Below are 12,728 nucleotides of genomic sequence, written 5' to 3'. Positions count from 1 at the left end.
TCACCTCACATACCTAATTTTAAAAAAGATTAAATTCCAGCATTGAACTAAATATGCTATGCCTGTTGTTATTGTCTGTGTCATGTTGTCAGTTTTTTTATGCATTGTTATGTGACAATGAGAGCTAAGAAACATCTGGAGCCCAGTATCATATATGTGTACAAAAAAAAGTCAAAAAAGCTGATTATGATTTAAAAATGTAATAAAAGAATCTTCATATCTGCCTATAATGTGGGTTCAGCAGGGGTAATATTAGGTGAAAGAGATCCTGAATAATTATTTCACTTTCACTTTATTTCTAAAGCACTTTAGTGCTGTACAGAAATAAAAAATAGAAAAATGATAGAACAAGAATAAAAGAATATATCAGTAGAGGTACATACAAAGGGCAAGAAGAAATCGAAAGCATTACATAATCCTTTCAAATAATTAAGCGCTTCACTGTGTTACACTCCAATAAAGTGAATGACAGTGTTTGTCTTTGCTGAAATAAATTACTAGTGATGAAACAGTGAACGATATATGATAGGTAATTTGTCAAATCGTTCATGCAGCGTTAACAGTAAAAAATAATAATAATAATTAGGAAGGAATAAATAGCAAAAAGCTCTTACAATATGAGATTGAGTTGATTATGTGTAATTTTTTTATATTTTGATCATAACTTCTCTCTTTGAGATAACGAAGAGTATACCTCTTAAGATATTCCAGATGGAACCATCCAAGAAAGAAAAAGCTGTTAAAGTGCTTGTGACCTATAGACATGCAACAATAAACCATGATTTGGAGTCACTAATGGGCAATGTTTTATTTTTTACAGCATGCAAGCCCCCAAAAACCGTGGTAACCACAGCAATGAGTAGGAGCCTCATTATTACCACTGCACCACACAGAGGATTTAGCAGCAGGCTGTTATTATAGACCACAGGTGAAGTGGTGGGGGGAGTGGGTGTTTGACATGGGGGTGTGGTGTTAAGGGCCAGTGCCTACTGTCGGGTTGTACTGTGCTGTAGTATTGTGTGTATTCTTTTTATGATGTGGCGCCATCTCATGGTTAAAACCTGTAATGATGACAGCATGATATAGTGTTGGTGTTTTTTCACAAATAGGTTGGGTAGAAAAAAATTTTTTCTGTCTTAACATGTTAGAAAGCTCTCCTCTATCATCTTTTATTGCTCGCATGTAGTTGATACTCTAACCAGACCTCTGCGTTCCATGCAGCCCAGATCGGGTGTTTGAGAAAGCTGATAGCCAGATGTTGTCTGTCACCACAAAAGCCAAGAAAACAGTTTCACGTGCCTCTGAAAGGCAGCCAATGGAGACTTGTGGAAAAACAGCAGCTAAGCAAGAATTATCTGGCAGCGATAACATTTGGACCTAAATCAGTCAGAATATTACATGGATCAACAGGGATGGGAGCAAGGGCAGAAACCTCGCAGCTGAAATAGTTTAAACTTGGAACCACACAGTAAGATATCTTAAAGGAAGATGTCTTAAAAGCTTATCATTAATATGTCTGCATGATAAGTGGCATTGATTTAAAGTTTTCCAGAGCAGCACTTACATCAGGAAATGTTAATGACATATAATTATAGCGTAATTTTAACAATTGAGGGTAAAGAAAATTGAAGCCAATACAGAAGTGAGGCTGGCTACAAAAGTGAGTTAATCCCCAAAACTCCCAATTTACAGCTAATTAGCTTATAGCTAATTTCCATCCTTCGTATTCATCTGGAGTGATTTTTTATTTTATTTTAAATAACTCACCTGTTTAGGTAGATCTAAACACAGACACCTGTAGCCACTAACTGTGTGCCTCACATTTGCTAATCTCAAACGTGTTTGTGGTGCAAATGAGTTTTACAGCATTTTTCATGGAGTTATCTGGCAACCAGTGACCCCTGTTGTACATCCATCTACGTGCATAGCCCTCGCTTTTGGTGATTTCAGTTACTCAAGTATTTTATTTTTTGTTACTAATTGGCAGCGATCTGTGTGTTCCATCTATAAAAGCATCTTGGTAACAAAGCTCATTGGCTGATAACTTAACACTCCGCCTTCTCGTCCTAATACGGTCATGAGGATAAGATGGCCATGATGCTAAAATGTGATGTAATGGTGGCTACTTCTATTTTCTGTACAGAATCTGATTTTTTTTTTTTTAAGTTGTAATGCGTGAAAGAGTTCAAAGTTTTGTTTTTAACCTAACTTTCCTTCATTTCTTCAGAATGTGGGCAAGGAGCTTGTCTTTATATTTATCATCACCAAAAGACTGCTACAGCCTAGAAATGATCCAAAGCATGACCTACATGGTGCCTGATGATAGACTAACAGCCTGTGTGGGGTGCACCTTTCCTTTTTGCTCAGTGGCACCTGTGACACATTCCAGCTTCCCTGTGACTATAAAATGGACAAGCAGTTAAGAGGATAGATGGATGGGTGGATGGCCTATGTGACAGCTGTATCTTTTTCTCCTTCTTCATCTTTCAGCTGCATCTTTAAAGGGTCACAGTATCATCTGCCTACATCTGGTTGGATTTATTTATTTATGATTTGCATATTTGATTTGACAAAGATTGTACACCCGATCCCCTTCCTGCAGCAAACCTCCCCTTTTATTGGAGGCTGGGCAAAGTAGGAGTACACAGGAATGTGGCCCCTCAGTGGCTGCCTTTGCATGACAATGGATAAGCCTTGTAATTCTGGACCCCTGTAGCGACCAGATCTCCAATCGTTGGCAGATTGTAAAAGGTATGTCATGTGCAGTGTGCAACCAAGCATGGCACAGGGTCAGGGGTTCAAGCTATGCTAAAACAAAGCAGTTCTATGAGACTGGAGGTGATGGTGCTAGTTGGCTCGTGTTTTATCACCACAAGATATCCCTGTAACACAAAACACATTTGTTATTTTGACATATTTTCACATATGGTAAATGGTAAATGGCCTGTATTTATATAGCGCTTTACTAGTCCCTAAGGACCCCAAAGCGCTTTACATATCCAGTCATCCACACATTCACACATACATTCACACACTGGTGATGGCAAGCTACATTGTAGCCACAGCCACCCTGGGGCGCACTGACAGAGGCGAGGCTGCCGGACACTGGCACCACTGGGCCCTCTGACCACCACCAGTAGGCAACGGGTGAAGTGTCTTGCCCAAGGACACAAAAAATATCTTTGTTTGAGAGCTAAAAATGTTACCAATGTTAAAACCCCGGTTGTTTCCTAGCAGCAAGAAGATCCTGAGTTTGATTCCAGCAACTGGCCGGGTACTTTCTGTGTGGAGTTGTTGGGGGATGTTCTCCCCATGTTTGTGTTGGTCCTCTCCAGGTACTCCGACTTCCTCCCACAGTTCAAAGACATGCAGTTAATTGGTAAATCAAATTTTTCCATAGGTGTGAATGGTCGTTTGTCTCTATGTGTTAGACTGGCGAGCTGTCCGGGGTGTACCTGCCTCTCCTCTTATGGTAGCTGGCATTATCTCCAGCCCCCCTGACAACAATAAGTAGATGGAAATTAAAAGACAACTTTGTAATTATTGTTTTGTATCAGTATATTCAAATAAAGCCTGTAAATCCTGCCTGTAAAATACAATTTGTGTGTTTATGAATGAGTTTAGTATAAATGGCGGTTGTCCTCATACTTCAGAAATATTTACAGACAGGTTATAGAGCACTGATTTGGTTAATATATCCAACTGGTAACTTTATTGGGTCATGGTTTGCTCTGTGGGAGAACTGAGGACGTGTCAGTGGGCCATCTGGAGAGTATTACAATGGAAAAAATGTTGGATTGACCAATGGGGTATAAACTGTCGGGGTTATTTCTAGCGCTCACTGTCTCTCTTTCTCCCCCTCCTCTGTTGGATGGTTCTCTCATACCTTAAATGCACAAAAAACAGAGTGTAGAAGGGTGGGCGAGAGAGGTAGACGGAGCAACTAGAAGAGAGAGAGACTGGGAGGGACCGTGGGTGAGGTTCACTTGGATCCAAAACCCAGTGTAGCAACAACTTATTAGAGAAACAAGGCAGAACGTTCTGGAGCAACAACTTTTCCTGAATAAAGCAGAAGAAGAAGAATTCAGTCACTTACGGAATCTGGGATTGCTTTTAACACAGCAAAACTGTTGTATGCTCTCACTTTGGAGAACTTTTACTGAGCTCTGTGCTTCAGGAGTGCTCCGGAAATACAGGAAGTGGTCTCATTAATACTGACAAGTTTTTCAGAAACAAAAAGACTAAAGTTTCCCTGCAGCTGCAGAGGCAGTGAAACTTGGGCTGACTACTCTGGCCAGACTTATTGAGTTTTAGTCATGTCGGGCATGCTTCCCCTCTTTCTCGTATCTTTGTGTCTGATCGTGGGCTCAGTCCAGAGCCAAAGCTCGTCTCAGGATGCCTTTATAATCCAGTACCTGGAGAGGAGACTGGCTCAGATGGAGGTAAGCTGATGTTGGTTCTTCTGTTTCACGTCAACTACATGTATGTGCATCTGGCACGAGGTCAGAGACACAAAGAGCATAGACTCAGCCCCCACTTATTAACTGCTGTTTGTAGTGTTACTCACTTTGCTTTGACATTTTGCTGAATGGTGCAGTTCAGTTCAGAAAATTTCCTCTTTACTGCATAATCTGATCATCTAGAGTTGTGGAAATCTAAATGAGGCAACAAAAAATATCAGTCAGTATGTTTTTCCAATCTATAGAAATACAACATGTCTCATTATGGTGGGTTTACTACATTTTGAAGGACTTTCAGGTACCAGCTTAGTCTGTTATCAAAATCCAGAAGTTTTGCAGAACTGGAGCAAATAGAGAAAAGACTGATCAGTGAACTTGTGCAGTTAAAGAGTGTTTGGCTGGAGGCTGTCAAGATACAAATTATGCCAGTTCCATCATTCTTACTGTTTATGCAGCGTGGGATTACAGAACAGCTGGAGCCAGCCCCAGCTGTCATAGAGCGAGAGGGAGAGAATACCCTGTACAAGTAAAAGAAAGAGAAGAAAGAAAGAAAAAAGTAGGGAGGGGAACAGAAACACAACTAAATCAACATATGATGTAAGCCCCAGACATGAACACTAACACTTAACAAAATGTCAGACAAGTGAGCACAGGAGAACCAAGACATAAACACAGAGGCTAGACACAGGCAACATTAAGGGCAACTGAAAACTACTAATAGAAATCAAGACATGAGCCAAAAGGCAGGGCTGCAAAACTGAAACTCATCTCTGGAATAACTATAAAGCAAAAACTGAACTCAAACACAAAATGATGTCACGATAAAGTTTCCAGTTTATTAGCAAAGAAAAACCAAACCAGGAATCCAGAAATCCAACAAACACAAAACTTGCTCTGACAAAAAATGGGGGTGAACTGTGCAATCTGTGGAGGAGAGAGAGTGTAAGCGAGTGGTAGTGAATGAATCCCAAAGCAGGCAGTCAAAGTCTTCAGCCTTACTTTTGCTGTGATATTTCCATAACCAGGAAGGAAGAGTCCATACTACAATCCAGGGCACTGGGGAGTTTGGCAGAGAGTGGGCAGGTGGTAGCGGTTAGGAGGGCGCGATTTACTGGTTCCGAAAAGCGTTTGGAAATTTCCAGGAAAGAAGGCTGGAGATCACGGACCGGTTGAGTTGAGTTCAGCTGACAGCTAGTGGGCACCGAAGAGGTGAAGACAATCTGGCGATGATCTGCTGCACACGGCGCTCTGAAATACTGCCCGCTACATGAAGAGCAGCAGATCAGGTGTGAAGGAAACCATCCAACTCCCAGACCCTTCCAAAAAAAAAAACTATTTCCACACAAAACAAAAATAAACAGGAATGCCCTGATCATGACTTAAAACAGTGAAACCAAGAATATGAAACTGGGATCAAGACAATAAAGTGTTTCTATAGATATTCCTCATTTGGTTTTTTGATGGCAGTGGTGGTGAATCCTGTCTAACACCATGTTTTCCAAACAAGGTTGAGATCTGGTGACTGTGTAGGCAATAGCAGAGAATTCACACCATTTTGATTTTCATTAAGCCTCCATGCCCTGAGGCTGAGGTCACTGTCATGCTTAAACAGACCACTATGATGTGGTCCACTGTGTTTCATCTTAATAGAGGTGAATGCTAAGAAAAACTTTGTGACACCTTCCATTAAGGGAACAAATGATCATCACACTAGATCCCATCACAGTGGGAGGCTACAGTTCAGTTTTTACCTCTGAGCCGTAAAAGGGCCGATGGAGTATTGTCACCCTGCCTGGCAGACGGCCGGGTGGGTGGGTGACATGAACAGTGAGAGGTCAACTTTTCTTGTGAATGCAATAACTTAAAAACAAAGCAATGCATCAAGTGCTATTAATGTACAGAATGAGTGGAGCAAGACTTTGTGGTATTGTTCCTGACCAAGTAAAATTTACGTGAACCTTTTTAGGTTCCATCAGTTCTCAAACTAAATATTCTCATTTTAACTCCTTTTCTCATGAAACCAGGAACGCCTGAATCAGTGTGAGCAGAGCACCACAAGCGTCACCCAAAGAACCTTTGACCTTTCCAGTGAAATCAGAGGTTATCTGTCTACACTCAGTGTTCTCAGGTAACATATGTGAAAGATCTCCTTTACAAAGTTTCTCTCAGTACACACTATTTAAATGAAAAATGAATGAAACAATGACAAATTTCCAAGAGACTGAATGAAATACATGAAATAAGCACTGTTTTGCTGTACAGATCAGAGGTGAAGAGCCAGATGGACGGCATGTCTGTACGTGTAGACCGGATGGAGAGAGAGCTGGAATATTTGGAAAACAAAATTCCCAGTCAGTCTGAAATTGAGATGGAGGAGGCACTGCTGGAACAGCAGATAAAAGCGGCAGAACTCGACCTACTGAAAAGGAAAGCCAAGATCAAAGTGCAAAATGGTGCTTAAATAAGACGAGATATTTAAAGGTCCACATAACATAAGTTTGGAAAATAGAAAGAAACAACAAAATGTTCATTCCTGCTTCTGTGCTTTTTCCAGACTGCAGCACTGGTCTGAGTCAAATCAAGTCTCTCAAGATTGTGAAGAAGGCAGGAGACACCTATGGTTCCTGGTTCAAGGACCCCTCGGAAGGATCAGCCAAGGTCTCTTCTTTTTTTATAGATGATGAAATAACTGGTTGTTTGCAGCAGAGGTAAAGCTGTCTTTCCTTCTGAGCTGCACTCTTCTGTTTATCTTTCTCTCACTGTCGCTCTGTTAATGGACACTCACTGATCTGTTCTCTGAATAATCAAAATGAATCATGCTTTTTGGACTATTTTGTCCTATGTGATTGGATCAGCTGTTATCAGATGACCACCTGTGATGGAAATGGCTGGCTTAAGGTGATAAAACCACATACAATTATTACCAACTGAGCAGCTTCCCTCCATTCAGCAAAACATTTTAACATCTTTGAGCTCAGCTTCAGATCATTTGGTTTTATAATGCATAATTTTACTCCCTTGGCTCTCACTTTCCTTTCAAGTTTGACACTAGCTGTTGTAACATTTGTCACTTTGTATCTGAAGAGCCAGATATTTCCTGATAGGAGTTAGTGACAAAAAATATGGTTCAGCAGGGTAAGAAAATTGACCTCTGTTTTTCAGGGAGCCAGAAAAACAGCTCCCAAAGATGCTAATTTTTCGGTATTTCTGTTAAATATGTATGTTTTCTTTGCTTGCAGTGAGTGAGCAAGTGACTAAATAATAGTTCACAACTTTAATAATTACAAAGCTACATTTAGCCAGTGCTTTAGGAATTCCTCCTGGGACTGAACCAGGAATCTTTGGCTTGTTAGGCAAATGTGTAAACTATGGAGCTCCTAATAATTAATAATTCCACCCAGATGTAAATGGGTGGGTGTATTGTAGCTATATAAGATTGGCCAACAGAATAAAACCACCTGCCCAATATTCTGGAGCTGAACTTAAAAGCTGAGGCCAGACTGCAGTTTATTGTTTGGCCAATTGAGGCTTGTTCCAAAAGTGAGACAATTCCCATGGACTGCTGTGTTAAAGTGGCAAAATTTAGTGCTTTAAATGAACATGTTTACAGCTGCATGATCAGGTGTGTTAACAGACTGTCCAAGAAGTCTTTTCAAACTTTATAAGTGAGTAAAATTCTATGATTTTATTTAAATGTTAGTTAGAATAAAACAGTGTCTGCGGCTGTTCACACATGCACCCTGCAGATGTACATTACTAACCACACTTACTAGATTTAGGTAATAAACAAACTTTTCTGTGCAAAAGTAGTTTTTCTGGCTCTAAACACTTAAGATGATGCCAACCAAAATGCTAAAAGCTTTTTAAAACAGCCTTTTTATACAGTTTATTGTAAAGAATAGAATATAAAGCTGAGCTGCAAAATCTCAGCTTGTCCCAATGTGAAATCTTTCAGATTTATCTGCTCAGCGGAATTCGTAACGACACCATGCTTGAGTACGTTTCCCTGCAAAGCTTCACAGAGAGGACTTCATCTCCAGCAAAGGTGGTGCAGCTGCCTTTCCACTGGCAAGGATCGGGTCATGTGGTCTACAATGGATTCCTCTACTACCACAAAGCAGATACAACAAACCAAATAGTGAAGGTTTGTAAGTGATTTAGCAAACATGAATGTGACGTTGTTCATGTGTACTTCACATCAAGGCATTCTTGTGTTGATTTGCACTCTGTGTACAAAAGGGGTTGATTAAAGTTGTTCATGTCGCTTGGCAACAGTTCCTGGATACAATTGCAGTTTACCAGTTTGAGACTTCATAACAGGGAGCTTAGTCACTGAGGAGTCGGTCTTGTTTTCTTTCCTTCACTTCTGTGTCAACTGAGGTCAGTGAGCAGAGAAAACAGTTTTGTTCCAGTAGAGCTAAAGACTTTTGTCAGGATACTTTAGGGGCATTTGAAGAATTTCCAGTATTTTATTCCATTAATCACAAATATAATACATGTCTGTGAGGAATGTCATATTTGCCTCAGTTGTACTTAATATCACTTTCTTAATAGTAAATAGTAAGCAATGTGGTGTCCCTCTCATTGCCATGCAAGTGATTCTGACCTACTCTAGCTGACATGGGAGCATTGCTAACACAGCTAATTTGTGTAAGGTCGCTCATGTGTGCACTGGTTTTCTTTCTTTTTCTTCTTACAGAAGCCTTCTTTAAGTAGTACATAAAGTAACCACATTTTGATAGTACTTGGCTTGTCTGGGATTTTTAAAGCCTTTGGTTTGTACAAGCCAAGTACTAGTCACCAAAATTAAATAGAGTCTACATTAATATTCAATTCATTTTATTATTATTTATATACCACCAAATCACAACAACAATCGCCTCAAAAATGCTACTCTGAAATGAATCTTTTGTAAGCTTGTTAGCATGCTAACGTTAACTTTTATCTTAGTCCAGTTTCAACATGCAGTACCCTCCAACTCTGTGCTAATAAAGTGACTAAAATAGCACACCACTGTTCACATACTTTCAGTAGTTACTCAATCTAATTATGTGGTTAGATAAAGTGACTTAAACAAAAGGCCCTCTATGCTATAATGATGTCCATTCATATCAATTAAATTCCTAAAGGTAGACCTGCTGAATGGCACAGTGGTGGACAGCATGCTTCTTCCAGGAGCTGGTCATATGCCTGTTTACAGTCTGAACCCTAACACTTACCTGGACATGGCTGTTGATGAACTTGGCCTCTGGGTCATCCATGCAGATGCTGAGTATGGAGGAAACCTGGTCATCACCAAACTGGAAATAGGTAAAGTACTACTCCTGCTACACATACACAGTTCTGTGAAAAAGGTTTTGAGTCTATATATATATATATATATATATATATATATATATATATATATATATATATATATATATATATATATATATATATATATATATAATAAAACAAGCATCAGAGTGGTTTCTGATCCGTAGACTGTATTAAAAAAAAAAACTTTTTTTATGGGCAACAGGAGGCGAAATGTACGGGAAAACAGGCATAACCTTATTTGCTCTTTAAAAACTTATGCGTTTATGCTCTCAGGTCATTCAACAAGTCAGAAAGGAGGACTATACAGATCTAAAGGTCTTTCAAAGTTTTTCTGTACATGGGCTGCTTGTTCACTCATTCTAGTTCTTGCTCCTAACAGTTTTCAAAGGAGTGCTTTATTTATTTATTTGGACAAGTGGAGGTCAAAAGAACACAAAAGGCTAAAAAAACAACAGCTATTGCAAGTGATTACTAAAAAAATTGGAAAAAATTCTGGTAAAGACCTGATACAGGACCTGAGAAATGCATTTGGCCCTGCAACTGACCCATTTACTGTGCAGTTTATCGTTACCATAAATGGTCTCATCAAAGCATAAAAGTAGCACGATTTTGATTCCCCATGCAATAATATCTGTAAAGCATCTGAAAGGAACTGGCTTCATTTTTCAGCATGACAATGATCCCAAACATACTGCTAATGTAGTAAAAGCATACCTGGATAGAACAACACACAATGCAACACTATCAGTCATGGATTGGCCTTCCCAGAGCCCAGAAACATTATTTAAGCAGTATGGGATAATCTTGAGAGAGAACATAACAAAAGGCAGCCAACATCAAATGTCCTTCAAGATGCCTGGAGAACTATTCCCCTAGACTACTTAAAAAAATAGCAAGAAGGGTTCCCTAACATAGAGTTCAGGCTGTGTTGTGGTCACAGCAAATATTTGCTTTAAAACTATAAGAACTGCATAAACTCTATTTTTTCCTATATACTATGTAAATTTAATAAATGCACCTGTATTGCATATTTTTTGGGAAATGACTGGTGACTCAAAACTTTTGCCCAGAGCAGTAAATCCATCTTTTGTACCCTCTATGGTTTGATCTCGCCACTTACATAAAGCAAGAACATATATCCATTCAGTCCAGCTTTGTTTCTTTATATGTTAGGAACCTTGGCAGTAGAGTCTGTGTGGGACACACAGTGTAGAAGCCATGACGCTGAAGGAGCTTTCCTAATATGTGGCACCCTTTATGTGGTCTACAACACACGCTATGGAGGACGTTCCACCATACAGTGTCTCTATGACATCCATGACACCATTCACAGGTTGGCTTGTACACATGCACATGCATGCACAGTATACACCTGCATACATACATACAGTATCTACATGACAAACCACTTTCTTTTCCCTGTGCCATCCCGTTCCCTGTGCAGCAATGAGAGTCCTGTGATGTTCTTCCCGAAACGTTACACCAGCCATAGCAGCATCCACTATCACCCCGGAGACAAGCAGCTGTATGCCTGGGATGACGGCTACCAGACGATTTACAAAGTGGAGACACGCAAGAATGACCAAGTCATTGCAGACTAATATTACAACAGTGTTAATATACTGATGTTTGTTGAGGACATACAGTGGGGCAAAAAAGTATTTAGTCAGCCACCGATTGTGCAAGTTCCCCCACTTAAAATGATGACAGAGGTCAGTAATTTGCACCAGAGGTACACTTCAACTGTGAGAGACAGAATGTGAAAAAAAAAATCCATGAATTCACATGGTAGGATTTGTAAAGAATTTATTCGTAAATCAGGGTGGAAAATAAGTATTTGGTCACCTCAAACAAGGAAAATCTCTGGCCCTCACAGACCTGTAACGTCTTCTGTAAGAAGCTTTTCTGTCCCCCACTCGTTACCTGTATGAATGGCACCTGTTTGAACTCATCATCTGTATAAAAGACACCTGTCCACAGCCTCAAACAGTCAGACTCCAAACTCCGCCATGGCCAAGACCAAAGAGCTTTCGAAGGACACCAGGAAAAGTATTGTAGACCTGCACCAGACTGGGAAGAGTGAATCTACAATAGGCAAGCAGCTTGGTGTGAAAAAAATCAACTGTGGGAGCAATCATCAGAAAATGGAAGACATACAAGACCACTGATAATCTCCCTCGATCTGGGGCTCCACGCAAGATCTCATCCCGTGGGGTCAAAATGATCATGAGAACGGTGAGCAAAGATCCCAGAACCACACGGGGGGACCTGGTGAATGACCTGCAGAGAGCTGGGACCAAAGTAACAAAGGTCACCATCAGTAACACACTACAACGGCAGGGAATCAAATCCCGCAGTGCCAGACGTGTTCTGCTGCTGAAGCCAGTGCATGTCCAGGCCCGTCTGAAGTTTGCCAGAGAGCACATGGATGATACAGCAGAGGATTGGGAGAGTGTCATGTGGTCAGATGAAACCAAAGTAGAACTTTTTGGTATAAACTCAACTCGTCGTGTTTGGAGGAAGAAGAATACTGAGTTGCATCCCAAGAACACCATACCTACTGTGAAGCATGGGGGTGGAAACATCATGCTATGGGGCTGTTTTTCTGCCAAGGGGACAGGACGATTGATCCGTGTTAAGGACAGAATGAATGGGGCCATGTATCGTGAGATTTTGAGCCAAAACCTCCTTCCATCAGTGAGAACTTTGAAGATGAAACGAGGCTGGGTCTTCCAACATGACAATGATCCAAAACACACCGCCCGGGCAACAAAGGAGTGGCTCCGTAAGAAGCATTTGAAAGTCCTGGAGTGGCCTAGCCAGTCTCCAGACCTCAACCCCATAGAAAATCTGTGGCGGGAGTTGAAAGTCCGTGTTGCTCGGCGACAGCCCCAAAACATCACTGCTCTCGAGAAGATCTGCATGGAGGAATGGGCCAAAATACCAGCT

The 12,728-nt window shown here is 40.6% G+C and overlaps 1 protein-coding gene across 1 annotated transcript; it reads left to right on the top strand.

Annotated features, from left to right (window-relative positions):
* The first annotated feature begins 3,969 nt into the window (after window positions 1-3,969).
* Window positions 3,970-11,837, top strand: olfml1 (olfactomedin-like 1). Its single transcript, XM_080876464.1, has 8 exons — window positions 3,970-4,442; window positions 6,485-6,588; window positions 6,723-6,913; window positions 7,015-7,118; window positions 8,416-8,604; window positions 9,590-9,770; window positions 10,953-11,112; window positions 11,224-11,837. Exons 1-8 carry the CDS (start codon window positions 4,317-4,319, stop codon window positions 11,378-11,380), a joined length of 1,212 nt encoding a protein of 403 aa, XP_080732590.1. The 5' UTR covers window positions 3,970-4,316; the 3' UTR covers window positions 11,381-11,837.
* Window positions 11,838-12,728: the final 891 nt, after the last annotated feature.

The sequence above is a fragment of the Rhamphochromis sp. 'chilingali' genome (assembly GCF_963969265.1).
Source record: "Rhamphochromis sp. 'chilingali' genome assembly, chromosome: 2".
NCBI classification, from domain to species: domain Eukaryota; kingdom Metazoa; phylum Chordata; class Actinopteri; order Cichliformes; family Cichlidae; genus Rhamphochromis; species Rhamphochromis sp. 'chilingali'.
The sequence above is the reverse complement of the archived record's forward strand: the minus strand, read 5'-3'. Positions and strand labels throughout refer to the sequence as shown.